This window comes from Esox lucius, chromosome 19, assembly GCF_011004845.1.
Source record: "Esox lucius isolate fEsoLuc1 chromosome 19, fEsoLuc1.pri, whole genome shotgun sequence".
NCBI lineage: Eukaryota > Metazoa > Chordata > Actinopteri > Esociformes > Esocidae > Esox > Esox lucius.
Window position 1 is genome coordinate 7,016,657 of NC_047587.1, and position 22,033 is coordinate 7,038,689.

At 43.5% G+C, this 22,033-nt stretch overlaps 2 protein-coding genes across 4 annotated transcripts; both read left to right on the top strand.

The window, feature by feature from the left end:
- Positions 1-1,412: 1,412 nt before the first annotated feature.
- dus2 (dihydrouridine synthase 2) lies at positions 1,413-10,041 on the top strand. Of its 2 annotated transcripts, XM_034288067.1 has the most exons (17): positions 1,491-1,507; positions 4,532-4,613; positions 4,734-4,877; positions 5,303-5,348; positions 5,442-5,533; positions 5,829-5,872; positions 6,072-6,132; positions 6,250-6,297; positions 6,388-6,453; positions 6,675-6,745; positions 6,912-6,998; positions 7,105-7,273; positions 7,505-7,626; positions 8,395-8,538; positions 8,699-8,786; positions 8,923-8,996; positions 9,185-10,041. In XM_034288067.1, exons 3-17 carry the CDS (start codon positions 4,749-4,751, stop codon positions 9,456-9,458), a joined length of 1,515 nt encoding a protein of 504 aa, XP_034143958.1. In that variant the 5' UTR covers positions 1,491-1,507; positions 4,532-4,613; positions 4,734-4,748; the 3' UTR covers positions 9,459-10,041. The 2 variants fall into 2 exon arrangements, with proteins under 2 accessions (XP_010881527.2, XP_034143958.1); XM_010883225.4 differs by lacking the exon at positions 4,532-4,613 and having other exon boundaries at positions 1,413-1,507.
- Positions 10,042-10,181: 140 nt separating this feature from the next.
- On the top strand, positions 10,182-21,762 carry nfatc3b (nuclear factor of activated T cells 3b). 2 transcript variants are annotated; one of them, XM_010883223.3, is made up of 9 exons: positions 10,182-10,616; positions 11,991-13,170; positions 13,635-13,797; positions 15,107-15,306; positions 15,904-16,076; positions 17,487-17,627; positions 17,908-17,963; positions 18,051-19,101; positions 21,025-21,762. In XM_010883223.3, exons 1-9 carry the CDS (start codon positions 10,529-10,531, stop codon positions 21,132-21,134), a joined length of 3,162 nt encoding a protein of 1,053 aa, XP_010881525.2. In that variant the 5' UTR covers positions 10,182-10,528; the 3' UTR covers positions 21,135-21,762. The 2 variants fall into 2 exon arrangements, with proteins under 2 accessions (XP_010881525.2, XP_010881526.2); XM_010883224.3 differs by having other exon boundaries at positions 10,183-10,616; positions 12,012-13,170.
- Positions 21,763-22,033: the final 271 nt, after the last annotated feature.

Sequence of the window (22,033 nt, forward strand, 5' to 3'; positions counted from 1 at the left end):
TACAATGTTTGATATCAAAAATTACTCAAGGAAAATATTTTATGCCAATAACCAGATAATAATAGGTTTAGAATATCATAATGAGTCTGAGTTCTCTCTCTTTCCAACTTCAGTAAGCCAGTCAGGTAAAACAGAGTGCTTATGCAAGCTGCCTTACCACTTTGTACCCAGTTTAGTTCCGATTTCTAGAGCGATCTTAAAGAGATTTTACACTGTAAATTATTTGTAAAGCATCAGGTGTTTAGAATGGGTTCGGTACTTGGGACTGTTAACTGGAATGTATTTTAGTGCAAATTTTTGTAAATCAGGAAAATAACAATAATAGCACAATAAATCAAATACCTATCTGAAATGATTAACTTCATGGACTGTCTGCTTTGTTTCCTTGCCTACATTAGTAGTACTGTTTACTTGTGCCTGTGTAACCCAAAAGAAGGAATAACTTCAGTGAGTACAATAGTACGTTTGAAATGAACCTTTCTGGTTTTAGACTGATCTATAGCACTGACATGTCTAGTTGAAATAGTTAAGTCCTCTGACTGTGATCATGTCTCTAGGCTCATACATTCAAGCACTCCCTTTGACATCACTGAGCAATGTCCCGTCACTGCCCTGGGGCATAGGGATTTGATCTTTTGACCAGAGGGACGAGTGGCCCTCCAACACCACCTGCAGGAGCATTTGGCCATCCCGGACCGACCTTGCTTATCAAAGGCATCAATGGGAGGCAGGGTGCTACGCTCCTGGCTAATCCCTTGTGTTTAAACTCTGACACGACAGATATGATGCCACTTGGCCACAAACAATTAATTTGCGGAAGGAGAATCAGACCTCATTCTCAACATTGAGGATTGCCTTACAACACCTTTAAAACATTTCAAAAGGTGATTTTAGATGGCACAAACATTCCCTTCAATATTCAGTGCTTGTTTTCTCACTTGAACAGAAATTGAGTAAACCAGTGTGACAAATAGACATCTCAATTTTAGGATGCACTTTCTTGTATGCACCCAGAGTAAGTACATTACTAGTATTTAAATGTTGTGAAACACAGTCACTCCACTATTAATGCAGATATGTTATGGACAACAGTTATATCGCACTGAGAACCCTCTACAGTAAGCAACGTGAAATAAAGTTTGTTTGGATTTTAATTGTTTGCATGTACCAGTAATGCTGTGTAGAAAATGTTGATTTGAAATGAATAACGTGTCTGTACCAATAACTGCCAGTCAGATAATATAAATAATATGGCCCTTAAACATTCGTCTCTTATTGATTATTTTATTATGTTCAAATGGATTATACAGCAGGTACGTTACACTATAGAAGCTATTATGTTTCATAAAGAATTGCGGATTTTTATGTTCATTTGATGTTCTATGCGCTGTATTTCTATATCAATCGGCGAGGCTTGATGACGTAGAGTGTAAATGTATGCTGTCAACACGCGTCTATCGGAGCTTCAAATGAAGAGAGCACTTACATTCCATTTATGTAAATGATGGTGAGTTATTTTAATCATGTATTACAACAAAAAATCTGAACTGCAAATGGTATAACGGGCAGCATATACGCCACTTACACGTTTCTCTGGTTGAACGCACATGAAATGCCACACCAGCACCGCACAGTCTTCGTCCCACATCATGTTTTATAAACACTGAGAAAAACTGACATATTTGCCAGTTAAGAAAATATAATAGAATTAACGTTACACCCTCAGCGTGTTGTGATTTCATTAAATAATCTGAAAACAGATAACATTTTTACCCAGAACAGATTGGGCAGCTTCGTGCTGCGTTCAAACCACATGAAACGGTGAGAAATCAATACAACTAGAAGTTCGTGGGGGAAACTAGATCCGACTTTGATATGCCCCCGCTGAAAATACCAATCCAGACTCGCTGTTAACAACTTATCTAGAAAGCCCTATTTTCAGATTCCCTCTTTAACTAAGCCGTTTCCTCAATATCAGCCTACCTTATCGAACGCTGGACTGTGGTAGAAACCTAAAAATGGTCAGTTTAAAGCCCAAACATCTTTTGCCGTCATTATGTTCAAATCTCCAATCCCAATAACTGTAAAGAATTGAAAAAGATTCTTCAAGATGACACTATTCAACCCTTATTTGTTCAAAATCAAACAGTTTGAGCTGATCACTGAGCTTGCTAGGGCACCTCACCCAACCATGTTTGTCATCTCAAGTGGTGAGCAACTTTGCACCTTATCACCTCATGGTGACCTATGCACATTATCCATCAGTAAATATCAAGCACCTCATTCACTGTCACTTACTGACCTCTAGTTTACTCCATTGTACAAAGGGCTCTTGTTAAGCTCAATGGCATAAATAAATTCCACTAAATAACAAGATATTTTAGCCCAAAGCCTGGCTGCCTCTGCCCTTAAATGAGACCTGGCTGTGGATGGGTCTTTCAACAAGACAATGAGCACAAACATACTTTAAAAAACAACACAGAAATGGTTGTGTGACCACAATATCATTTATTTAAATAAAAAAAAACTGACAATGGCCATCTCAGTCTCCAGACTTGAATCCAGTTGAATATCTGTAGTTTGAATTGAAGAGGGCAATCCACAAGTGCAAAGCTAAAACGATCAAGGATTTTGAAATGTGTGGCTTGGAGGAGTGGTGTTTGCAGCTTTTGTGTGAGACTTTACAGGAAGAGGATCAGTGCTGTTATCCAGTCCAGTGGAGGCTTCACAAAATATTTATTGTAGGTGTGCCAATACTTTTGAAATCTCTGTTTTGCAGAACATTTTGTATTACTTCAAAGTCACTTAGATCCATTTTTCTTGCCATCTTTATCCAAAATGTAGGTCAACTGGGCCTGCTCAGCATTTTTATAAATGCCACAGAGCATCATATGACATTAATCGATGAACTGTTGCCAAATGTACACCTTTAATGAGACATCTGCATTTGTTATTTTTTTCCAGTTTTTCCTTTAATTTGTCACAGTTCTGTAGATTGAAGGTTCAGAGTTTATTTTGCATCCCCAATGGATTTGAAAACCTTGTATTTATTCATCTTGTATCTGTTGTTGGGGTGTTGTAGAGTGACATTGAATGTTGAGGTAAAGGTTTGGAATAGGATCTAAGTTTCTCTGGTCAGGGTCTTTGTTAGGATTAATCAAAAATATTTATTGTGGGAACAACATTATCCACACAATTCCTATTGAAGCCTTTGACCGCTGATGTATGATTCTCAGTGTTGGTGGTGTCCTGGGTGAATACATCTCTGAACATGTTCCAGTCTGTGTTCTCAAAGCAGCCTTGAGGCATTGATTTCACTGTTTCAATGTTTTATATGTGAGTAGCTCTCTCCAGAGTGGCGGTTTGTGTTACTGTGCCTACTACAATGGAGAAAACCAGAGACAAATTCAAGCTGTCCTTCACATATACGTTACCGTTCAAACGTTTGGGGTAACTTTGAAATGTCCTTGTTTTCAAAAGAAAATAGATTTTGTTGTCCTTCAAAATAATGTAAATTGTTCAGAAATACAGTGTAGACATTGTTAATATAGTAAATGACTATTGTAGCTGGAAACTGATTCTTAATCGAGTGTCTACATGGGCGTACAGAGACCCATTATCAGCAACCATCAGTCCTGTGTTCCAGTGGCACGTTGTGTTTGCTAATCCAAGTCTATCATTTTAAAAGACTTGGTGATCATTAGAAACCTCTTTTGCACTTGTGTCAGCATGGTGCATAAATAGTTGTGCTGATTAAAGAAGGAATTAAACTGGCCTTCTTTAGCCTTATTGAGTATCTGAAGAAGCAGAAATAGTGGGTTGGATTACAGGCTCAAAATGGCCAGAAACAAAGGACTTTCTTCTGAAACATGTCAGTCTATTCTTGCTGTAACACAATGTTGTGTACCACTCCCTGCACAGAACAGCACAAACTGGCTGTGACCACTACAGAAAGAGGAGTGGGAGGCTCCGGTGCACAACTGAGCAAGAGAACAAATACATCAGACTGTCTAGTTTGAGAACCAGACACCTCACAGGTCCTCAACTGGCAGCTTCTTTAAATAGTACCCACAAAATACCATTCCCAACGTCAACAGTGATGAGGTGACTTCAAGATGCTGGTGTTCTAGGCAGAGTTGCAAAGAAGTCATCTTAGCTAATAGAATGAAAAGATAAAGATGGACAAAAGAACACACAGTAGACAGAAGAAGATTGGAAAAGAGGTGTTGGGGATAGACACATCTATGTTTGAGGTGTTCAGATCACACTGAAGAACATCTGTGAGATGCAGACCAAATTAAAAGATGCTGGAGGGGTGCTTGATGCCATCTGTCAAGCATGGTGAAGGCAATGTGATGGTCTGGGGTTGCTTTGGTGGTGGTGAAGTGGGAGATTTGTTCAGGATGAAAGGGATCATGTAGAAGGAAGGCTATCACTCCGTTTTGGCAGTTTCATAAAATACTACAATTTCTAATCTTTACTTTGTATTGGCCAGTCTGAGATATGGCTTTTTCTTTGCAACTCTGCCTAGAAGGCCAGCATCACAGAGTCACATCTTATTTGAAGAAAGTGCAAAGGTGGCAATACGTATGGCCACAACTGTATGAGCTGAGGTAAGGGCGGGGTGGGGAATACTCTGTGGTGTCTATAGAATCTATGGTGATATTTCTTGGAGGACCAAGGTCTAATCACTCTACTGAATGTTGTGTGTTTCGTTTCTTTTTTTGAACCAGGCGAACAAAGAAAACATGACAGCCAGAACAGTGGGCAGCTTGTGTTTCCGAAATATAAATGCATTGGCTCCTATGGTGCGTGTTGGCACCTTACCAATGAGACTGCTGGCACTGGATTATGGGGCTGATATTGTGTATTCTGAGGTAAGTCTGCTGGCACTGGATTACGGGGTTGATATTGTGTATTCTGAGGTAAATCTGTTGGCACTGGATTGTGGGATTAAAATTGTATATTTTGAAGTTAATCTGTTGGCACTGGATTATGGGGTTGATAATGTGTATTCTGAGGTAAATCTGTTGGCACTGGATTATGGGGTGGATATTGTGTATTCTGAGGTAAATCTGTTGGCACTGGATTATGGGGTGGATATTGTGTATTCTGAGGTAAATCTGTTGGCAATGGATTCTGGGGTTGATAATGTGTATTCTGAGGTAAATCTGTTGGCACCTTGGTTGAGGTGTGATTCATGGTACAGTAGGCTATTCCTGTTTCTATGGCTTTGACTGTCAGTTTATCAAGGGAAACCTTTGTCTTTCATTTCTATTAATTAAGTGTGTATGTTTTGTAGGAGCTGATTGACATCAAAATGGCACAGTGTCAGAGAGTTGTCAATGGTAGGTTTCTGTTACTCCTTCATCTTTCATTATAGAAACAACAGTCACAATTCCTGATGGAGGTGTGTGTCTGTGTGTGTGTGTAATTCGCAGAGGTCTTGGAAACGGTGGATTTCGTGGCTCCTGATGAGAGAGTTATGTTTAGGACCTGCAAAAAGGAGAAAGAGCATGTTGTCTTACAGATGGTAGGCCTCACTCATTAGCCTTCACTGTCTTGGGGAAATGTACACACAACTGATGTCCCTCTGTAACGTGAAAGATGGTATCTTGGCTCCTTCAATTGAAATTCCTTTTAAACAGGTTAGCAAAATGTACTGTCGAAAAAACGGAGAACTATCAAGACTACTGCAAAACCATATAGAGTACAGAATATATATTGACATTATCGTGTTGGTAGAATTGGCTCATGGGGATTTCAACTGAACCCTTTGCACTGTGTCCGAATTGTTTTTTGATATTCAACATGACTGTCACCTGCAGGGAACTGCGGACCCGGACAGAGCACTTATTGTAGCCCGGCTTGTGTGAGTATTGAACACTGTCCTACTATTGTGGATATATTCTTTCTTTTCCTGTTCAATAAAAGAAAGAATATCTAAGCATATTCTGTCTGTAATTAGTGTTGAGAGGGACAACACTGTGTTTTATCTCACAGGTAAATGGGAAAACCTTACAGCCCTTCGCCAAATTATTTTCTTGTGTGTTCCTATTTGTACTTCGTAGGGAGAATGATGTGGCGGCCATTGACATAAACATGGGTTGTCCTAAAGAATACTCTACTAAGGTGAGCTATTGATGACAGTGTTTGTCAAGAACCATGTTAAGTCAGTTCACACCGATATCCTGTCCCCACACCTAGGTGAATGTCACCTGAATACCTGGTTCTCTGTATCTCTTGCAGGGTGGAATGGGAGCTGCTCTCCTCTCGAACCCGGACCAAATTGAAGCAGTTAGTGGCCTCTCTCTTCTCCACAATGATCCATGAACTCAAATCAAAATGTCAATAGTTGTATAAAGGTTTCATTTTACCTCTCTTCAGATTCTTAGAACCCTTGTAAATGGAGTGTCAAAACCAGTGACGTGTAAAATCAGAATCTTGCCCACGGTAAGTTTAAACAGTAATGGCTTTTTTTTGGTCACATGATATTTGACCCTTATTCATCAGACTTGTGACGTCACCTTTTTTAAGACCATTAAAAGTGCATATTTGATGTAGGCGAACATTGACGTTTTAGCAGTTTAGCTGGTGTTCCTCTCAGAATATGGGTTAAATGATTTAAAGCATCCATTTAATGTGTATACTGACCATTGTGTTTGATTTTTCAGCTGGAAGAGACTGTTAGTCTGGTCAAGAGGATTGAGGGGACAGGAGTTTCTGCTATTGGCGTGCATGGCAGGTAAAGTCCTTATCACACTTTTGTTGTTTTGCAATCATCTGTATTTGATTTTAGATTCTGGGTACAAAACAATGTCTACTGATGAACTGAGATGGGTTTTTGGCCCATTAGCTTCCCTTTGGTTTTGCATGTCTGATGGATTTCATGACTGTCTCTTCTTCCTCAGGTTAAAAGATGAAAGACCAAGACACCCTGTTCACTGTGATGTCATCAAGGCTGTGTCCCAGTCTGTGTCCATTCCTGTCATTGCCAAGTGAGTGACCAAGTGCTGTGAATACAGACGAATCGACACCCGTCGCTAGTTTTGTGTGCCGTGAAATGAATTTCTTTTACTTAACTGCTCCATTTTTGTTGTGTAGTGGTGGTTCTCTGGACCTGATCAAAGCCCACGCTGACTTTGAGGAGTTCCGGAAGGCCACCGGAGCGTCCTCTGTGATGGTTGCCAGGGCAGCTATGTGGAACCCATCAGTGTTCCGGAGTCAGGGACTGCTGGCCGTGGAGGAGGTCATGAAGGAGTACCTCAAATATGTGAGTCCACTGCAGGCCAGAATGCTCAATGTCAAATATCACTTGTGATATCATGAGTTGACATATTTTTGGTGAGGAAAACCAAGGCCTGTATTTTAATCTGATGACGGACATACAATGTGTCACGTAAATCCAAGATTAATGACTTTGGGCCAGTTTTACCAAGCAAATAAGGAATTGTGTCATGCTAGATTCCCACTTAGAAAGGCTTGTGCTTTTCGGTGTTCCTAGGCCGTCCGCTATGACAACCATGCCTTCAACACGAAGTACTGCCTGTGTCAAATTCTGAGAGAGAAGGTCGAGTCTCCGCTGGGGAAGCAGCTGCTGTCGGCCCAAACCAATGAAGAGATCTGGTACACGTTGTTTCAACCAAGATGTCTGAGAACTTAGGCTGTATACTGCACTTCTTACATTCTGTTTGGTTTTTATAGTTTTTCTATTGATGAAGCTAAGGTGTAATATGTTTCAAATATGATTCTGTTGATGAACCTATATCATCATTTTTTTAATAATATGCTGCATCAGTCAAAAGTTTGGATGCAAGTTTATTTCTTTAGTTTTACTCTTTTCCACATTGTAGAATCATAGTAAAGGCATTAAAACGTATGACTTCTAACAGTAACCAAAACAATGTCAACAAAATACATTTCCTATTGTAGATCAGTGGTATTGAAATATGTTCCCTTGAAGCCAGTTCTCAAGTGCAACTCCCTAATCAGGGACGTTCTGCTCTACCTCATCATAAATGGCACCCACCTGGTGTCCCAGGTCTAAATAAGTCCCTGAATGTAATGAAAAAAATTACTGCTACTGTATATCTTCTGTTATTTGTATTCGTTACAGGATAGAGAAAGTGGCTGAAGAGGTTATTGCTGGAAAAGCAAAGGCTGGATTTGAACCAATGCTACAGTGGTTCCAGAGTCAGTGGCCCCAGAGTCAGAGTACAGAATCTAGGCCACTATATATATTTAAAATATAATTCTATTGGTGAACAAAGTGGTTGAAAATTCAAAACCAGGGAAAAGGGTTGTCATGGTCAAAGCAGTTGATTTTAATAAGTCAGACACTGTAGTATTGGTGGTTGATGTCTGAGTTTTAATCTATACGCCGATGTTTTCCAGTGAGGCCTATGGGCTGCAGGAATACTACAAGAAGACCCAGGCAGAACTACAGACCAGAAGGGATGCCATCCAAACTAACCGTGGTGACCCCAACCACCCGGTTCTTGACGGTGATGTCACTACAATGCGTGTCAAATTTGAGCGGTTTGTTCCAAGTCCATTTGCAACAGTTTTTTTTCCCACCTCCCTCTGGTTTGGTCACCGCAGCACTGCTCTCTACGTTGACTGTCACTTTTATTGCTACTTATAACAGGCATTGTTGTAACCGGCGCATGTTCATTTCGGTGTGACGTTTGCGTTCTAGGAGGGAGTACCCCGGTGAGTTTAGCCCTAAGATGTTCCTGCTAGAGTGGAGCCGCAAGGAGAACCTGGAGCAACCAGCATATGAGACTGTAAGTTGTCTACTTAATTACGTGCGGCCTTTCTCCGTCCATCCAAGCCGTCAGAGTTCGGGGAGGCCACACAACATGTGTGGTCTGTTCATGTGTGGAGGTTTCTAACTGGATCCACTGTGTGGGACGTTTTCAGATACAGCGCTCTCAAGACCGGGCGTTCCAGTCTATAGTAACAATGGCAGGAAAAAAGTACAGGTCCACTCTGTGGTGAGTTTATAGCTAATGTTTAATGCGACACCCGGCTAGTGACCGGGTTAATACCTGCTAATGTAATGCTTGAAGTGGGTACTGTTGTGACACATGATTATCATGAATGACAGCGTTGTAACATAACAATGCTACATAACACTTCATTACAATGCAATAACGATTTGTCTTCCGTTACATTCCTGCAGGGAAAAGTCAAAGAAGTTTGCCGAGCAGGCTGCTGCTATAGTCTGCCTGCGTGTCCTGGGCCTGCCTGAGGGGAGGGTTGGTGAAGGGCACTCTGGGTTGGTAGGCAAGAGGAAGAGGGAGGAGAAGAGGAAGGATTCCCCAAACGAGGAGGACGCCACTGTAGGATGTGAAGCCAGGAAAAGACCGTTGTCTGAAAACCCAGCGGAGCCACGCGCGAGCAGTGGAGCGTCAACTCTTCCAAACGGTGTGACGCACAAGGCCAGCGCGGTGTAAATACGCCACTGTGTGTCCGCTGTGAAAAGACGAACGCTTTACCACCACTATACAGTAGCATGCACCTTTTTATTTACTGATGACAGGGGTCAGTTCTTATCAATAGGGGGGGTCATTCGTACAGAAGCTCAGGGCCACTGTGGAGCTGGAAACATTGCAACCAGAGCGTCTTACAGTGAGCCAGTATCTTTATTGTTTGAGTGTTTCATGGCTGGAATTATTTTGCAGACGTACATCACCATGATTGCAGACTGTTATGCTACTTATTTTTTAAGTTATTATTTTTAAGTGTATTTTTGAACTGAGTTGGTACTGTCATTGAACTGAAAACGTATTACCAGAGGAGGGCAGTACAGGATTTGTTGAAATACAGTACATTATCTAAGACCGTATTTAATATATTGTGGTCTGAAGCTGGGCCTTAAAAATCCAGGAACACTTGCTTTTGATCTTTTTTCCCCCTTGTTGAACTCGTTTATCGTAGTTCAACCGTGAATATTTATTTTTCAATACATGCGGGGTGTGTTAATGGATCAAAGGATGGTTTCTTTGTTAATTTTAATAAAAAGTTTAATTTTAACGATATCTTTATTCGTGTAATTTATTGCAGCTTTCCCAGCGCAAATGTTTAATGTTCTTTGTTGTTCTAGTAGTACAGTAGTAGGCCTACGCCTACCTTCTTTCTCCAGCTACTGTACGGGTAATGCCGGGTGGTGGATTTTGCTGACGTCATGACCGAGCTGCCTGTAATGCGTTTGTGATGTGGAAGTTTAGTGAGAACACTGTTACTTCGTGGGTCATCGAGACTAACTAGCTACGTGCTAAGTACTTTCTGCGTTCACTTATTTTTAGAGTATAACTCCTAAAGTAACCCGATTATACTATCGTCGTAAATGCACTCTGGGGGTAACGCGCATTTTGGATTCGCTCCAGTTATTTACAACTTCGGATAATGCTCGTCGCGGTTTACACTCAAAACAAAGGTAATTTCCGCTTACTGTGGTGTCGTTTAACATTTTGAATGCAGTTTTGAAACACCCCGCGTATAAAGAACCGACTTGTCAGACCGAATGAGTACTGTAAATTGTAGCAGCAATGAGGAGCTCGACTTCAGACTTATTTTCGGGGAGGACGCGCAACAACAGCTAGGCCCCGCAGGTGAGTTTTTTTTTTTTGGTTTTGTTGCAACTGTGTATCCGCTGTACCAAGTCGTAGTTTGTTACAAAGTTAACCATCCCGTGCCTATTTACCGTTTGTTGGTCTTTAATCTGAAGTTGTAGAATACGACTGTAGTCTGCAGTACTGCTGTGCAAGGAACCTGTAGTCTATCGATCGAGTAACCTAATAAGCCTAGACTGTCAGATGAATTTGACATATCTCTAAAATAAAATGTTCACTGTTCCATATGCTTGCCCTGAAAATGTGCAAAATATCAACAGACATCTTGAAAGATGATGAGGTTATTGTACAGTTGTAAATTGCATTGGATTATATTTAAGCGTTTAGCAAATAAAACAATCCCAGTGGGTCAACATGAAGCTGTTTACTTGTAGTATTACATACTATAATATTAACAATTCAACACTACTGTTGTTTGCTCCTTGGGGTTTAAGGCCGGGTGTCTCTGTAAAGCACTTTGTGACAACTGCTGTTGTAAAAAGGGCTTTATATATACATTTGATTGAACAACTGCCCGTTTTGTCGTGTCATATTGTCTTGCATATAGATAGTTTTCTGCCAAGGATTTTAAGAGGAATTTACTTGAGAGGTCAAATGTCCGTCACTTGGGCCATGTGGAATCTGAAAGGTGATGTCAGCTATAGGGGAGTAGAGTTACCCAAGAGATAACCGCCCACTCCCTGCTTGCCATCCGCCCATGTCTTGTCGGTTTCCTTCCTTATTTCCAGAGGCTGTAAATGGCACCCGCAGCTCAGTCTGGGGCCAACATGTTCTCACTACCAGCCTGAGGGGCAGCTGAGCCACTGTGGCTTCAGATAATATTTATATTCATTACATTCATTAGTTTTGCAAATAAGTCAACGTGATGGAGTTGTTTTATGTGGTCGTGTCAGGGCACAATCGGTCCTTTATCATCTCTCCTTTGCATTTTTGTGTACAGACCAGAGCAGAACAATGTGTGAGTGTGTGTGTGTTTGGTGTGAACCTGCATATTAATAGTAGGCTGCTACCCTGTTGACAGCTGTAAGCGCATGCAGTTGTGTGTGTGTGAATGAGCCTGGCGGGTACTGCTGTTGTTAATCTAGCGCCTAGCCAGAGAGACCCATGCAAAATGGGTCACTCTCTAGCCTTTTGCACAGTTAGAGACTCGTCATGAAGGAACTGGGAGTTTATGAAAATGTCCTCAGCGGATTACCCTTTGGATGATTAGTCTGTATCGAATCAATGAGTAATAGAAAACAATTTCTGTGAGTTTATAGGCTCTGCCGCTGTGAATGGCACTGTTTTGACCGTCCGTGGCCTATAGACTAGAAACTTTGCATTGCAGATGTACCACCCCCTAAATTTGCCTAGGACTTTCTTTCACATACCCAGGTGCAGACCCAGATGACAGCACGTCGTACTACGCCACCCACTCTTTGGTCAATCAGCCTTTTGACCAGGCCCATGACCCGCACCAGAGTCCCCAGCACCACCAAGATGCCTCGAACCTGTCTCCCCTTCAGGCGTTTGACTCTCACCTCGGCACGGGATACGAAGCTCACAGTTTCAGGTGCGGACCGGCGGGAATCCACCCCAAGGCGTTCGACTGCCCCAGCATCCAGATCACATCCATTAGCCAGAGTCACCAGGAGCTGGCCTCGAGCCCGAACGCCGTGCCTGTCGGGGGGGCAGATGGCGGTGGGGAGGGCAGCCGCGAACGGTCCTGGTCCCAGGATCACCTTTACCTGCCCCTGGACCCGTGTTACCGGGACTCGTCCTCCCTGAACCCCAGCCCCTGTAGCAGCCTGTCGTCCCGGAGCTGGCTGTCCGACCTGTCCTCCTGCGAGTCCTTCTCCCACATCTACGATGACGTGGAGGCCGAGCTGAACGAGGCGGCCGCCCGCGTCACCCTAAGCTCCCCGCTGGCGTCCCCCCTGGTGTCGCCGGGCTGCTCGCCCCAGGGCCAGGCTGTGGCGGGGTTTGGGGTGGAGCTCTGGCAGCAGCAGTACTTCATGAACACCCTCTCTCCGCACCAGTCCCCTCGCCAGTCTCCGCGCAACAGTGTCACGGAGGAGAACTGGCTCAACCCTCGCCCCGCCTCCAGGTCTGGCTCGAGGCCCACGTCGCCCTGCGGGAAGCGACGTCACTCCAGCGCAGAGGTTTACGGGCACGGACCGTCACCTTCGACCTCCCCTCATCAGTCCCCGTGCCCCACGCCAGGCCACTCTCCTAGGGGAAGTGTAACTGAGGACACCTGGGTGGTTGGAAGCCCTGGTGCCACAGGGGGCATCCTGTACAACCACCCTGAGGTAGACGTTCCCTCCAAGACCAGGAAGACCTCGCAGCAGGCTCACATGGGTCTACTGCACGGGCAAGGGGATACAGGTCTGGGGTTGGAAGACCAAGGGGTGGCGCTGCCTTATCCAAACTCTTTTGCAGAGGAGCCTGGGGCAAGTCTGAAACAAGAAGGCCTTTTTGAAGAACTTTTTCTTTCCGTTCCCTCACACTTCTCCTGGGGCAAACCCAAGCCTGGCAACACACCCCTTTTCAGGTTTGTTATTTATAATCATGCCAGCGCATGTTCTTCATTTATTGCAAGCACTAGTTCAAAGTGTATTTTAATTTCCCTGATCACTCAGCATGATGCAGTCATTGTACTACCATAGCAACCCTAGCAAGGACAGGGGTCAGGAGAGCTTAACTTGAGGTGAAAAACACAACACAAACACCCATGGTAATTTCTGACACAAAATCTGATTGACTGTATATTTATAAGAAACAACGCCAGGGTTGTTTACATTAACACACTCCGTTGCAAATCATAGTAAGGTTTTGTTGTGGAAAATTAGGTTTTCTAATTGGACAAGTTCAGGTGGACAAGTTCACTCCGCTGGCTTCTGTAAATCTCTGCACTTCTGGTTAGATGCTCTTACTGCATATCGTTGTTCTGTTCGGTGACAATAAAGTTGAATCCAGTCCAATCTAAATACAAGCCTGCTTTGCCTCCTCATCCAGACCCTCGTCCCTGCCCCCTCTGGACTGGCCCCTGCCCAGTCAGTTTGGCCAGTGTGAGCTGAAGGTGGATGTGCAGCCGCGAGGCCACCACAGGGCCCACTACGAGACCGAGGGCAGTCGTGGTGCTGTCAAGGCTGCCTTGGGAGGACATCCTGTAGTCAAGGTGAAAGGGGTCTTTCATTACCTTATGGCAATGTACCTGCGTTTGCATGTTATTTTGTCTCGTTAAACGCATGCTATTTCAGTCCAGGGAGCGTGATCACATGTAAATGTACAGTGATGGAGGACCGACTGTCATGGTTTCTCCCGAGAACTATAGGATGTGCTCTCTATGCACGGACAACTTTGTAGGCTTTCTTAGAGATCCAAACTAAACAGAAAATGGTTCCATCTGTATGGTTGTCACGACAAGTTGTTTTGATACTACTGTTGGCAGTTTTCCGTTGAAGTGACATTTCAGCTGAAGTGTTTGTCACACTTAATAGACCACGGTTGACTTTTTTTCTCTTCTAGTCTGATAGCTGTACATGTGTGAGCTTTACGTTTGGTATGATAGAGGACTAGAGTCCACTCGAGTCCCTGATGGACCTCAGGCTGGTTTTATTCGCATTTTTGCACACACATTGCCCCGGCGACATGAACTCAAATGAATCTTCAGTGTGACTCATTACGTGACAGAGAATCTAAGGTCTAAGAGGTTTCCATAATTCATTAAAACCTCTAAACTCTAGAGTGTAGTCACTTCAAAGTTAGAATCATAATGAAGTACCAATAACAAGAACCCCTGTCTCTGATTTCTCAGTGGAAATATTCTGGTCTTGGCGTATCACACACTGTGTACTCAAGGTATTAGCCAACATTTAGCAGAACACTTTATGCCAGTGGGTCTGCACTGGGGCTATATTCCTTAACACTAAACAGATCACTATTTGTCAAATGGGCCTGCGATGACACTATAACATCTTGCAGAGCACTATTTCCCAGTGGTCCTTCTGTGGCACTGTGTCCACTTACATAATTTTGTGAGACTGGACTGCCATATCTGGATCAGGCAGCAACAGATGGCGAGCTGAGATAAGCAAAGCTTTACTATGTAATGTATACCAGCCAGTTTACTTAGCGTTGGGTTAATTACTACAGTATTAAAGCTATATAGCTTCTTTCTCTAGTCTGCTCTAATGCCACTAACTGTGCTTTCCTTACGTCCCATACTGTAGGCATGTTGACATTTTTCAAGCTCACACAGGTGCTTCCCCTCAATTAATTTTGATGAGCCCAATTGCTTTCAAAACAAGTTTGAGCAAAAAATTGAGGGGAAATCCTTATTGACCAGCTTACGAAATCTCTCGAGTGCGTATGGGTGTCTGTGAAAAGCTTTGCTCAGTGTGCACATGGTGTGTTTCTCAAATGAGGTTTCTCAGTAAATTCAGTGTTATGCTTTTATTATTCATATGGATTGTTTTCCTTTACAGCTCATTGGATACAACGAGAAGCCAGTCAGCCTTCAGGTTTTCATTGCAACGGCAGATGATCGCCACTTAAGACCCCATGCCTTTTACCAGGTGCATAGAGTAACTGGGAAAACGGTGGCTACTGCTTGCCAAGAAAGCGTGATAAGCTGCACTAAAGTTCTGGAAATACCTCTCCTTCCCGAAAACAATATGTCCACCAGGTACTGCTCATAACTATGCAAGACTGATGATTTCAAACCATCACACGGACTGATATAATATTTGTGCTTCTGATTTATTGGTGTCCTGATCTATGATGGCTACCACTGTGAGTTCTATTCATTCGAATTGCAAAAGCAGGGATGTTTTCTCTTTGTGTTGAGCTGAAGTTTAAGCGTTTTAGCATCATAATCAAATCACAACCTTGATGTGCTGTCATGGAACTGTGACTATCTTCCACAGTGAAAGAATCTAAGCATTATTTTGTCTCCACTGGATTACATAAAACTTTGTCATTGAACAGTACAAGTACAGCACAACGAAATGCAGGCACGGGGTCACTAGAGCATAATTTCAGAATATTAAATACATTACTTTATGAAATAGTTGGGTTTATGAAAAAAGTATTTTTTGAGTTCATATTTAGAATTTGAACTATTTAAGAATTGTGGTCTTCATTTATTATCTACATTTATGTTATCTGTGAAATTAAAAAGTAGTTAACCATGTTAAATGTTTTACTTTTTATTATTATAATAATAATGATTTCCCCTTATGTGTTTGTATGTTGTCTAATGCTTGTGTTGCTACCTCACCAGCATTGACTGTGCAGGTATCCTGAAGCTGAGGAACTCCGACATTGAGCTCAGGAAGGGTGAGACCGACATCGGACGGAAGAACACGCGTGTGCGAATGGCATTCCGTGTTTTTATACCTCAGCCCAGTGGCAAGATCCTGTGTCTGCAAGCTGCCTCTCTTCCTGTGGAGTGCTGTGAGTATGTTCTGTGTACAACCCTGTTTCCAAAAAGTTGGGACACGGTGTAAAATGTGAAGAAAAAAAATAATGCAATGATGGGCAAATCATATAAACCATATATTCAATAGAAAATAGTACAAAGACAACATATCAGTTGTTGGAACTGAGAAATGTTATTGTTTGTTGAAAAATATATGCCCAACTGGAAATTTGTGCCAGCAACATGTTTAAAAAAAAAAACGCTGGAACAGGGACAAGAAAAGACTGGAAAAGTGTAATGCAAATAAAAAACCTGGAGGAACAGCTCACAACTAATTTGGTTAATTGGCAACAGGTCAGTAACATGATTGGGTGTAAAAAGAACATCCCAGAGAGGATGAGTCTTTCTGAAGTAAAGATGGGGAAGGGTTTGTGAAAGACTGCGCAGGCAAATGGTGCAACAATTTAAGAATAACGTCTCTCAATGTAAAATTACAAAGAGTTTGAGGATCTCATCATCTCCGGTACGTAATATCATTAAAAGATTCAGAGAATCTGGTAAAAATCTCTGAATGCAATGGACCGAAGACCAATATTGGATGGCCGTGATCTTTGGGCCCTCAGGCAGCACTATGTTAAAAACAGACACAAATCTGTAGTGGACATCACTGCATGGGCTCAGGAACACTTCTGAAATCATTATCTGTGAACACAATATGTGGCTGTATCCAAAGATCCACAAACTCCACCATGCAAAGAGGAAACCATGTATAAAAAAGATCCAGAAACATCACTGACTTCTCTGGGTCCAAGGGAATTTCAGTTGGATTGAGGCGAAGTGCAAAACTGTCCTGTGGTCTGACAAATCAAAATGAGAAATAATTTTTGGGAATCATGGACACCGCTCCCTGGACTAAAGAGGAGAGGGACCATCCGGTTTGTTATCAGGGCACAGATCAAAAGCCAGCATCCGTGATGGTATGGGGGTGCATTAGTGCACATGGCATGGGTGTCTTGCGCATCTGTGAAGGCACCATTAACGATGAACAATATATACAGGTTTTGGAGCAACATTTTGCTCGGAGCATCATCTTTTTCAGGGAAGGCATTCCTTATTTCAGCAAGACAATGCCAAATCACATTCTTCATGTATTGCAGCAGCATGGCTCCATAGTAAAGACGTCCGTGTGCTAAACAGTTACATGAGAATTTGTGGCGTTCAAGTGGCGGTTGTAGGTCCTAACATACGTACCATTAGAACTGGATGATGTAACACTCTTTCACAATTCCTGGCAGAAAATGTTTTACAAAGTCTGGCGTGTATCAAAACTACAAACTGTGTATATATACAGTAGGAAACAATTATTACATGGTTACAGTATATTATGTTATTTTATTGTGTATCCAATAGACACATCCAATAGATTATCACTTGTTGGTTCGCAGCCCAGCGCTCGGCCACAGACCTTCCCCAGATGGAGAGCTGCAGTCCTGTCAGCTGCGTGGTCACCGGGGGGGAGGAGATGGTCATCACTGGCTCCAATATTTCCCCAGAGTCAAAGGTCATCTTCCTGGAGAAAGGCCCAGGTAAGAGACACTAACGACGCATTTAATTCATAGAGTCCATTCTAGATTTGTAGCCTGGTAGTCCCAGTAGGACAGGTTTTCAGTGCCTTGCTGTTTATATTTAACGCATCCCTTTCACACTATTGGGCCAACCCAAACCTTACTGTGCTTGAATATGTTCTTTCCACTTGGTCATTTACCGGCACTGTTCAGAACCAGTGCAGCAAAGGGAAATTAATTTCCATTAACGCAATTTTAACCGAGGGTTCAACGCATTGATTGCAGTGTTTTATCTATCCAGATGGACGCACGCAGTGGGAGGTTGATGGAAAGGTGATTCGAGAAAAGAGTAAGAGAGTAAGTAAAAACCCTCCTAGCAGTTACATGAGACAGCGGATACCTGGGAATAGGCATCTCGTCATTTTGAAACACTCTCTTTCGCAGTCCAGGATTGTGGTTGAGATTCCGCCCTACCACGACAGCACCGTGAGCTCTGCAGTCCAGGTGCAGTTCTACATATGCAACGGGAAGAGAAGAAGGAGCCAGACGCTGAACTTCACCTACTCGGCCGGCGCGTCTTCAGACCCATATACCGCCGCCGGCGAGGCGCCTCGTGTGAAGCAGGAGCACCGAGACTCTGCCTACCTGGCCGCCTGCACCAGCCTCCCTGGCCTGTGTCCCACCAGCAACCCGCTGGGGTCTCTGGACATGGCCTTCTCTCAGGACGGGCCGTCTTACGGGCCCTCTGGTAGTCGCCCGGCGCCCTGTGCGCCGTCCTCCCAGCCGGCGTACCCTCCATCAGGCTCCCCGGCCCTTCGGCACTCCCCTAACCTGCACGGCTACGGCCCCGGTGTGGGGTACCGGGGGAGAAGTCCTATGGAAACCCCTGATCCAACGCCCACCCCCCGGACTGGGCCCGTCTACCAGGCCACACAACACAATATGCCTTATAACAGCCAAACCGGTTCTGCCGTGGGACCCGGCCCTGCTGCTCCCCAGGCCAGTCGGGCACTGCCTGTCCAGCCCGGGCCAACTGCCTTCAGCCCTCATAGGGAGAGTCTGATGTATCAGAGCCTTATTGGACCTGACCTGTCTGGCGTCACCGTCCAGTCTGCCGACACCAACACCCACAATGCAACCCAGCTGCAGTCCCTCGGCTACCACTGCTCCCTGTCTGCCTCAGAGGCGGCGGCCCTGCCGGCCGATCACGGTCTGAGCTACCGCTCTGCCGGAGACCTGCCAGCCTCTTATTCCCCCACCCCCGGAGCAGCACCCTCCTGCTGTACCTCCCCGTCAGAGTTGGCCTGTGCTGTGGGTCCCCTGAGGCACCTGTCCCCCAGTGGAGCCGGCTTAGCCTCTGGCGTTGACCTCCGGGAGTGTCTCCCAGCACCTCATTCCCTCTTCACCAACGACAGGGCAGGGAGAGTGAGCGTCAAGCAGGAGCCGGAGGAGAAGCAGGTTCCCATGGGGCTCCAGGAGATCACGCTGGATGATGGTAAGCAGCTCCAAAGTTGTTGATGTGCTTGTGGTATATAATTAAAGCTGGCAAGTCAATTAATAAAACATTTATACTTACAATAACATCAAGAGGCATGAGGCCCACCATTGGGAAGGATTCAACATAAAATAAAAATGCACATCACAGACAGACGACAGCCTAGGCGGGCAGGCATGTGTGTTAGTATGTACAATTAGAAAATGAATTTGTTAGGAATATAATCAGTTTTATTCCTCCTATCTGGTCTTTCTCTTTTCTTTTAATCTCTAGATTTACTTAAAAACATCAGCCCAGAAACAGAGTCCATGTACTAGAACAGATAAAAAAACTTTACAGTTCAGAAACCAATGGATACTGAGCTGGCTGTAATTACAGGCCTTCAGGGGCCTGGCGATGAACCATAAAGCTCTCAGGCTTTCACCATGCCCACCAGGTTTTTTAATTAATCAACTCTCTCTGGCCGGTCTGTGTTTGCCTGGACCACACAGTTACTGTGGCCCAGTATTCTTGTCACCATATGTCCACTAAGTCTTTGTTTGATTTCCTCCAGGGCTGTATGGCCACCCCCTCTGCCCTTGTATCTCTGTGGGTGCTTGCTTATACACATATCCATATGAGTGTTTGCATGCGTTATGATCTCGGTTTACTATAGGCAGGGGCCCTGATTGCGTGCTGAGGAAAGGACATTTAACTGTTTGTGGGTTGGTATAGCCCAGAGTTTTTCAAACTGGGGACTGTGAGGAGTGGCAGGCGGTCTAAATAATTTACTAGTTGACTAAATTCCATATTGCTGTAAATATACTGAAAATATGTTTAACTTCTTTCCTAAAAACACCCAAATGCAATATGATGGAAAAATATGAGTCAGTCAAATAATGTAAGTAGCCTTTGCTGTTGCCTGTCTTGCTCTGGAGTACAGTGGTGGTGAGGCCAATAGATGTGATGGGCACTCAGGGCACATGTCCAGGTGCCCAACCTCTAGGTGGCCCCAAACCAATTAGTAGTAATCTTTCCATCGACAGGTGTGGCGGCCCACAAACAAAACTTCCTTTGGAGGGGGGTCAAAATGTAGCATCAGCCTTACTCAGATAGCATATGAACATGGCATTCTGTGTGGAATAGCAGGAATACCATTTGCAGTCACTGCGCAGCTTGCAAGCTGCGTCTGGCTCTCAGGAATTGAATTACCAGTTTGCTCAAGTTTGTATTTTATTTGTGGGGGGTCCTCACCCAGGGGATCAAAGAAATTGCTCACACATTTTAAGCCCCTCACAGTGTCCAGCAAGTGTTCACGGAGGACGGTAAAGCAGGTGACATAGACCTGTCCGATTTCCAACCAGTCTGTTGGTTGAGAAAGCCCGGGATGGGTTTATTTCAGTCCCTTAGAGTGGCCTTGGTGCTTTGTTTGTTTACATATGTTGTCTATCATCAACCCTCATACATGGCTCGGGTTTCAAACACGCCACCTTTTCCTGGATTTGCTAGGAATAGACGTGGTCATTTGTGTGTGGTCATTTGATCCGTGTGTTTTGGTTGCACTGTGCGGAATATAAATAGACGTCATAAATGCATACTGGAGTCTTCCACATGAATCCCACACATTCATTAAGCTCCAGAACCTTTTCATCACACACCCATCTACAAACTTTCGACCATGCCCCAATGTCTCGCTGGTCGTTTCTCATAAGGTCGTGTGCCATCTGTCAAGGGAGATATTTAAAGCTTAGGCAATATGCATCTGCAGCAGATTGTGTTATGCGTTGGTCTTCAGCTACGTGTATCCTTTAACTTCTTTTGAACTTTGGCATTTCACTGAGATTCAGAAGATGCTGCAATGCTGCCCTCAGATGGCAGAAACAACTGACGAGTAAGAAGCGACAAGGGACTTGAAACTTAACCCAACGTGTGTCTTTTCTGCAGTGAATGAGATCATCGACAGAGACATATCCCAGCTCGGTGGCAGTGGTGCAGCAGAGTCCACCCAAACAGGAGAAGACCATTTTGGATGGGATACAGTAATACTCCAGTGACACTCACTGATAGTCCAGTGATATAATTCTTCTTTCTGTGGCCTTCAAGAGTCATCTTTTCATCAGTAACCAGGACGGGAGTTGACTGTTGTTATCTATGCATTTTGGTAGTTCTATTACCAATTATTTGCCTTTCCAGCAGCTCAGGATTTTCAAGTCAAACTAAAATAAATGTCAGGAATAAAGATGACTATACCTCTCATACTAAAGCTTTTCTTTTTTTGCCCTTTAAAAAAATTCTGAGATTGATCCGCAGCAAAAAATTTGACAACAAATGTCTGTAAATGCGTCAAATCAAGTATTTACTGTTCAAAGAACTGTGTCACAGAAGAGGCTGAAGAAGGCCATATATTAAATGGTGTATTAATGTAATATTTATTAACAATAGATTTTAATGTATTTTTTTATACCTTAGCTTGTGCAGTTGTACGATTCTTTAGAATAATTACACATTTTCATAACCTTATGTCTGCCTGGTATTCGATGCCTATTTTCTATTTTAAGATTTTAATTAGTGAAGAATATACTGAATGTTATTCATAATTATGTGACTGTCTCTGGCAGTATGCATAAGTGTGAAGCAGATATTTCCAAGGTTTATTTTATCAGGTTTTTGTTCAATTAAAAGTAAAGCAATGAAAAATCCCGTTCTTTGTGTATCTTTGAGTGGTTTCAAAATCACACCAGGTGGATGTAGGTTATGGTAATTTCCTTCCGTAAATGCATGGTTTTGCCACCAGGTAGCTGCAGTGTACAATAACTTAGATCACACTGATCACAACATTGTGTTTTTCTGCTCAGGCGTTGCCATGCCTGTCACATCCTGCCTGGATTGGCGTTTTTAAATTACAGGAATATGTCGGTTGGTTACACGGTTGATAATTTACAATGCAACCATC

Coding starts and splice junctions, on each gene's coding strand:
- dus2 (XM_010883225.4), top strand. Junction 6,298..6,387: donor ACCCGGACCAAATTGAAGCA/GTTAGTGGCCTC, acceptor ACCTCTCTTCAG/ATTCTTAGAACCCTTGTAAA. Junction 8,787..8,922: donor AGCAACCAGCATATGAGACT/GTAAGTTGTCTA, acceptor GGACGTTTTCAG/ATACAGCGCTCTCAAGACCG.
- nfatc3b (XM_010883223.3), top strand. CDS start 10,529: ATGAGTACTGTAAATTGTAGCAGCAATGAGGAGCTCGACTTCAGACTT. Junction 15,307..15,903: donor GAAAACAATATGTCCACCAG/GTACTGCTCATA, acceptor CTACCTCACCAG/CATTGACTGTGCAGGTATCC. Junction 17,964..18,050: donor TTCGAGAAAAGAGTAAGAGA/GTAAGTAAAAAC, acceptor TCTCTTTCGCAG/TCCAGGATTGTGGTTGAGAT.